General features: G+C 45.9%; 1 protein-coding gene across 1 annotated transcript in view; it reads left to right on the top strand.

The window, feature by feature from the left end:
• Positions 1 to 7,500, top strand: part of LOC143291009 (signal transducing adapter molecule 1-like) — a 42,978-nt gene that overhangs the window by 30,554 nt on the left and 4,924 nt on the right. The window contains exons 12-14 of the mRNA XM_076600596.1: positions 1,072 to 1,145; positions 3,115 to 3,205; positions 6,878 to 6,932. Coding sequence (XP_076456711.1) covers positions 1,072 to 1,145; positions 3,115 to 3,205; positions 6,878 to 6,932 — 220 coding nt within the window. The remainder of the gene's footprint in view (positions 1 to 1,071; positions 1,146 to 3,114; positions 3,206 to 6,877; positions 6,933 to 7,500) is intronic.

Below are 7,500 nucleotides of genomic sequence, written 5' to 3'. Positions count from 1 at the left end.
CTGTTGATAAAGGATTTATTCGTGGTCTTTGTACGTCACACCTCGCGTCATTCTGTTGATAAAGGATTTATTCGTGGTCTTTGTACGTCACACCTCGCGTCATTCGGTTGATAAAGGATTTATTCGTGGTCTTCGTACGTCACACCTCGCGTCATTCTGTTGACAAGAGGCTTTATCCGTGGTCTTCATGCAGCTGACTTCGGTTTGGAATCCCATATATGGAATATCCCTTGTATGATATGATAGTCAGTCGTGTTCGACTATGACCATCAGAACAGCAGAGGAGGTAACTGCTGTCCTGACTGTCTGGGGCTAGAATTTGATAATAGTGGAGAGTGTCTTGCCCAAGTTACATCCCCACTCTCTTGGCTGAGAGGGTTTTAGGACAATCGGCGTTGGGATGATTCCCAAAGGCTAACTTGCCCCCAAGGCTGCAGCATTGAGAGCCATTGCAATTTTGCCTCCTAGTTTGAGAGTCATAGTCCTTCACAAAAGACTAAGATATAAATGATTTCCCATTGCAGTGGAGAAACCATTGATGATACAGCTCTCCAACCGAGGATAGGCGGTGTGTAAGTATCCACAGTTTATGATCATCGTCATCCTTCTTCTTCTTCTTCTTCCTCTTCTTCTTCTTCTTCGTTCGTGGGCTGCAACTCCCACGTTCACTCTTATGTACACGAGTGCGCTTTTACGTGTATGACCGTTTTTTTACCCTGCCATGTAGGCAGCCATTCTCCATTTTCGGGTATGTGCATGCTGGGTATGTTTCCATAATCCACCAAACGCTGACATGAATTATAAAATCATTAACGTGCGTATTTGATCTTCTGCTTGCGTATACACACGAAGGGGGTTCAGACACAAGCAGATCTGCACATATGTTGACCTGGGAGATCGGAAAAAAGATCTCCATCCTTTACCTACCAGGCGCTGTTACCGAGATTCGAACCCGTGGCCCTCAGATTGAAAGTCCAACGCTTTAACCACTCGGCTCTTGCGCCCATCGTCATCATTACCATCGTCATATGTGACAAATTGGTTGTGAACGTCTCTTTGCTATGTGCACAGCTGACAGTGACGTGTCGGCACCAGTGGACCCGGTGTTGGACGTGGACAACACAGGGAAGATAGAGGTCAATGAGGTGAGTCTAACAAGGGATTTAACTCACTCAGTACGGCCAGTCCTCTCTTCTCCTCTACACAGACCCCTCGGATGTCCAGTGGGTGCCTGAATGACCCAACATTTAGCTTCCGGCGTCAGAATTGTGGTATTCTTTGTCAACATTCACGTCTTCAGTATAAGAGCCTTCCGCTTGCAATATTTTGATGATAGTAACTGGGGTGAAACGCTGTTAACGTCGTCTCTTTCGCCGTTCATATGGAGAGAGTTAAAGTGCCTGAGACAATAGAGATCAATCAGATGAAGCTAACAAGGGATTTTTAGTGTGTGCCTGAGAAGACAGAGGTCAATGTGGTGAGGCTAACTGGGGATTTATAGTACCTGAATTAACGATGGATTTATAGTGCCTCAGAAGATAGAGATCAGTGTGGTGAAGCTAACAGGGGATTTATAGTGAATGCCTCAGAAGATAAAGATCAATGTGGTAAGGCTAACAAAGGGATTTATAGTGTGTGTCTGAGAAGATAGAGATCAATGTGTTGAGGTTAACTAGGGATTTATAGTGTGTGCCTGAGATGACAGAGATCAACGTGGTAAGGCTGACAAGGGATTTATAGTTTGTGCATGAGATGATAGACATCACTGTGGTAAGGCTAACGAGGGATTTATAGTTTGTGCCTGAGATGATAGAGATCAGTGTGTTGAGGCTAACAAGGGATTTATAGCGTGTGTCTGAGATGATAGAGATCAGTGTGTTGAGGCTAACAAGGGATTTATAGCGTGTGTCTGAGATGATAGAGATCACTGTGGTAAGGCTGACAAGGGATTTATAGTGTGTGTCTGATATGATAGAGATCAGTGTGTTGAGGCTAACAAGGGATTTATAGTGTGTGTCTGAGATGATAGAGATCACTGTGGTAAGGCTAACGAGGGATTTATAGTTTGTGCCTGAGATGATAGAGATCAGTGTGTTGAGGCTAACAAGGGATTTATAGCGTGTGTCTGAGATGATAGAGATCACTGTGGTAAGGCTGACAAGGGATTTATAGTGTGTGTCTGAGATGATAGAGATCAATGTGGTAAGGCTAACAAGGGATTTATAGTGTGTGTCTGGGATGATAGAGATCACTGTGGTAAGGCTGACAAGGGATTTATAGCGTGTGTCTGAGATGATAGAGATCACTGTGGTAAGGCTGACAAGGGATTTATAGTTTGTGTCTGATATGATAGAGATCAATGTGTTGAGGCTAACAAGGGATTTATAGTTTGTGTCTGGGATGATAGAGATCACTGTGGTAAGGCTGACAAGGGATTTATAGTGTGTGTCTGAGATGATAGAGATCACTGTGGTAAGGCTAACAAGGGATTTATAGTGTGTGTCTGAGATGATAGAGATCACTGTGGTAAAGCTGACAAGGGATTTATAGTGTGTGTCTGAGATGAGAGAGATCACTGTGGTAAGGCTGACAAGGGATTTATAGTGTGTGTCTGAGATGATAGAGATCACTGTGGTAAGGCTAACAAGGGATTTATAGTTTGTGTCTGATATGATAGAGATCAATGTGTTGAGGCTAACAAGGGATTTATAGTTTGTGTCTGGGATGATAGAGATCACTGTGGTAAGGCTAACAAGGGATTTATAGTGTGTGTCTGAGATGAGAGAGATCACTGTGGTAAAGCTGACAAGGGATTTATAGTGTGTCGTTGATTCTTCTCCCCTGTTTTTTTTTGTTTGTTTTTGTGTTTTTTTTCTTTTTTTCTTTATTATTATTGCAGCAGGGTGACGTGTTGTGTGTGTTTGTGTGCTCTGTGTGCATGTGTGTGTGTGTGTGTGTACGTGTGTGTGTGTGCTGATCTGTGTGTGTGTGTGTGTGTTGATCTGTGTGTGTGTGTGTGTGTGTTTTTGGGGGGTTGCGTGTGTGTGTGTGTGTGCGTGTATGTGTTTGTGTGTGTGTGTGTGTGCGCGTGTGTGTATGTGTGTGTGTGAGCAGAGTCAGATAGACGAAGTGCTGATCCAGCTGCAGAACGCGGATCCCACGGGCGAGTCCATGCCGGACACTCCGGAGATGCTGAGGATGGAGGGTGAGGGTGATCTGTTGTATTGTCCGTGTGTGTGTGTGTGTGTGCGTGTGTGTGTGTGTGTGTGTGTGCGTGTGTGTGTGTTGGGGTGAGGTGAGGTGGGGTGGGGTGGGGGTTTACTGGGTTTGTTTGTGGTATTGAATTGACTTAGTGAAAGCATCGGTTTATCCTTCTGATGTTTTCTTATCGCTTGCTATGCTGCTTGGTTTGTCTTCTTTCTTTTTTTCTTTGTTCTTCTTCTTGAAGCACATTACTCCTCTTTTTTTTTTCTTTTTTTTTTTTTTTTTTGAGGAAATAGTGCGCTTTATGAACTGAATTGAAGGTCATTAATGATGATACATTGTTCTTATTCAATGGCTAATGATAACAGTAGCACTAACAAATAATTAATCATAATGTTTATCATAATGATAAAAAAAGAATTGAACTGAGAAGAAGAAGAGGAAGAAGAAGAAGAGGGAGGAGGAGGAGAAGAAGAAGAAGAGGGGGTGGGGAGGAGGAGGAGCAGGAAGAAGAAAAAGAAGAAGAAGAAGAGGAGGAAGAAGGAGGAGGAGGAGCACAAAGAAGGAGGAGGAGAAGGAGAGGGGGAAAGAAGAAGAAAGGAGGAGGAAGGAGGAGCAGGAAGAAGAAGGAGGAGGAAGAAGAAGAGGAGGAGGAAGAAGAAGAAGGAGGAGGAGGAGCAGAAGAGGAAGGAGGAGGAAGAAGAAGAGGAGGAGCAAAAAGAAGAAGGAGGAGGAGGAGGAAGAATAAGAAGAAGGAAGAGGAGGAGGAAGAAGAAGAAGATGGAGGAGGAGGAAGAAGAAGAAGGAGGAGGAACAGGAAGAAGAAGGAGAAGAAGGAAGAGCAGGAAGAAGAAGAAGGAAGAGGAGGAAGAATAAGAAGGAGGAGGAAGAAGAAGGAGGAGGAGCAGGAAGAAGAAGAAGAGGAAGAAGAAGAAGCAGCAGCAGAAGCAGCACAAGATAATGAGACCATCAAAGCGGAGCCTGGTTCCTGCCTATCAAGAGCGGTAATGTGGCACGCCAGACTTTGGGAGCGGGTGTCCACGGGTTTTGACGGGCGCAATAGCCGAGTGGTCAAAGCATTGGACTTTCAATCTGAGGGTCCCGGCTTCGAATCTCGGTGACGGCGCCTGGTGGATAAAGGGTGGAGATTTTTCCGATCTCCCATGTCAAACATAATTTTTTATGTGCAAACCTGCCAGTGCCTGAACCCCCCTTCGGTTGTATACGCAAGCAGAAGATCAAATACGCACGTTAAAGATCCAGTAATCCATGTCAGCGTTCGGTGGGTTATGGAAACAAAAACATACCCAGCATACACCCCCCCTGAAAGCGGAGTATGGCTGCCTACATGGCGGGGTAAAAACGGTCATACACGTAAAAAGCCCTCTCGTGTACATCCGAGTGAACGTGGGAGATGCAGCCCACGAACGCTGAAAAAGAAGAAGAGGAAGAAGAATAAGAATAATGATGATAATTCTGACAAGAAGAGGAAGAAGTGTTTGGTAAAAAAAAAAAAAAAAATATTGGTATGGATGCTCATGTAACGCCTATCCTTGGTCGGAGAGCAAGCTCTAAGCGCTTTACAAACACGGGGTCATTTACACAACAGGCTGCCTACCTGGGTAGAGCCGACTGACTTTACTGCCATTGGGCGCTCATCATTCGTTTCCTGTGCTATCGAATCAGATTTCAGGCACGCACACATACACACTCTGACAGACATGTAACACAGTTTACTGCGTATCGTTTTGTCTATTTACCTCGCTATGTAGGCAGCGATACTCCGTTTTCGGGGATGTGCATAATGGGTATGTTCTTGTTTCCATAACCCACGGAACGCTGATACCGATTGCAGGATCTTTAACTCACTCAGTACGGCCAGTCCTCTCTTCTCCTCTACACAGACCCCTCGGATGTCCAGTGGGTGTCTGAATGACCCAACCTTTAGCTTCCGTCGTCAGAATTGTGGTATTCTTTGTCAACATTCACGTCTTCAGTATAAGAGCCTTCCGCTTGCAATATTTTGATGATGGTAATTGGGGTGAAACGCTGTTAACGTCGTCTCTTTCGCTGTTCGTATGGAGAGAGTTAACATGTGCATTTGATCTTCTGCGTGCAGCAAGAGTAGTAGTAGTAGTAGTAGTGTGGTATGGCATAGTGTGCATTGTGAGTGGTGTGGTGTGTGTGTGTGTGTGTGTGTGTGTGTGTGTGTGTGTGTGTGTAGTTCGGTGTGTGTGTGTGTGTGTGTGTGTGTGTGTGTGTGTGTAGTTCGTGTGTGTGTGTGTGTGTGTGTGTGTGTAGTTCGGACTGTGTGTGTGTGTGTGTGTGTGTGTGTGTGTGTGTAGTTCGGTGTGTGTGTGTGTGTGTGTAGTTCGGACCTTGTGTGTGTGTATGTGTGTGTGTGTAGTTTGGTGTGTGTGTGTGTGTGTAGTTCGGACCTTGTGTGTGTGTGTGTGTGTGTAGATCGGTGTGTGTGTGTGTCTGTGTAGTTCGGACCTTGTGTGTGTGTGTGTGTGTGTGTGTGTGTGTGTGTGTAGATCGGTGTATGTGTGTGTCTGTGTAGTTCGGACCTTGTGTGTGTGTGTGTGTGTGTGTGTGTGTGTAGTTCGGACCTTGTGTGTGTGTGTGTGTGTGTGTGTGTGTGTGTGTGTGTGTGTGTAGTTCGGACCTTGTGTGTGTGTGTGTGTGTGTGTGTGTGTGTGTGTGTGTGTGTGTGTGTGTGTAGTTCGGTGTGTGTGTGTGTAGTTCGGACTTTGTGTGTGTGTGTGTGTGTGTGTGTGTGTGTGTGTGTGTGTAGTTCGGTGTGTGTGTGTGTGTGTGTGTGTAGTTCGGACCTTGTGTGTGTGTGTGTGTGTGTGTGTGTGTAGTTCGGTGTGTGTGTGTGTGTGTGTGTAATTCGGCGTGTGTGTGTGTGTAGTTCGGACGTTGTGTGTGTGTGTGTGTGTGTAGATCGGTGTGTGTGTGTGTCTGTGTAGTTCGGACCTTGTATGTGTGTGTGTGTGTGTGTGTGTGTGTGTGTGTGTGTGTGTGTGTGTGTGTAATTCGGCGTGTGTGTGTGTGTAGTTCGGACGTTGTGTGTGTGTGTGTGTGTGTGTGTGTGTGTGTAATTCGGCGTGTGTGTGTGTGTAGTTCGGACGTTGTGTGTGTGTGTGTGTGTGTGTGTGTGTGTAGATCGGTGTGTGTGTGTGTCTGTGTAGTTCGGACCTTGTGTGTGTGTGTGTGTGTGTGTGTGTGTGTGTGTGTGTGTGTGTGTAGTTCGGTGTGTGTGTGTGTGTGTGTAGTTCGGTGTGTGTGTATGTGTGTGTGTGTAGTTCGGACTTTGTGTGTGTGTGTGTGTGTGTGTGTGTAGTTCGGTGTGTGTGTAGTTCGGACCTTGTGTGTGTGTGTGTGTGTGTGTGTGTGTGTAGTTCAGACCTTGTGTGTGTGTGTGTGTGTGTGTGTGTGTGTAGTTCGGTGTGTGTGTGTGTGTATAGTTCGGGCCTTGTGTGTGTGTGTGTGTGTGTGTGTGTGTGTGGTGTTTAGTTTGATGTGTATGTTGTGGTGTATGTGACGTGACGTGGTGTGGTGTGGTGTGGTGAGTGTGTGATGTGTCGTGTGTGATCTGATAATAATAATAATTATGTGTGAAGTGGTGCGGCGTGTGGTGATGCGGGTTTTTTTTGTGTTGTTTCAGCACAGTGCAAAGCCATGGGACCGCTAATCGATTCTGAACTGGAGAAAGTGGACAGGTGAGTGCGTTCTTTCTTCGTTTCAACACAACGTGCAACACAAATACAAACAGCACAACAGCACAACACAAACACACAACACACAGCAAACAGCACAAACAAAACGCAACACAAACAGCACAACATAACACAAACACAACCACATGGCTGGGTAAATAAACAAAACCGTCACACACGTTAAAATGTTACATGTCTGTCTGAGTGTGTGTGTGTGTGTGTGTGTGTGTGTGTGTGCCTGAAATCTGATTGAATGACACAGGAAACGACTGATGAGTTCCCAATGGCAGCCGTCAGTAGGCTTTACCCAGGTAAGGCAGCCTGTTGTGAAAATGACCCTGAGTTTGTTGTAAAGCGCTCACAGCTTGGTCTCCGACCCGAGGATAGGCGCTATTTTAGTAGTATCCGTTTCAATTCGAAACACAAGCACGGCAACAACAATCACCACAACATTGAGCTCGATCAGGCTCACTCACTCTGCCCTCCTCCTCCTCCTCCTCCTCCCCCTCCTCCTCCTCCTTTTCCTCCTCCCCCTCCTCCTCCCCCTCCTCCTCCTCCTTCTACTCCTCCC

Source organism: Babylonia areolata, chromosome 16 (assembly GCF_041734735.1).
Source record: "Babylonia areolata isolate BAREFJ2019XMU chromosome 16, ASM4173473v1, whole genome shotgun sequence".
NCBI lineage: Eukaryota > Metazoa > Mollusca > Gastropoda > Neogastropoda > Buccinidae > Babylonia > Babylonia areolata.
The sequence above is the reverse complement of the archived record's forward strand: the minus strand, read 5'-3'. Positions and strand labels throughout refer to the sequence as shown.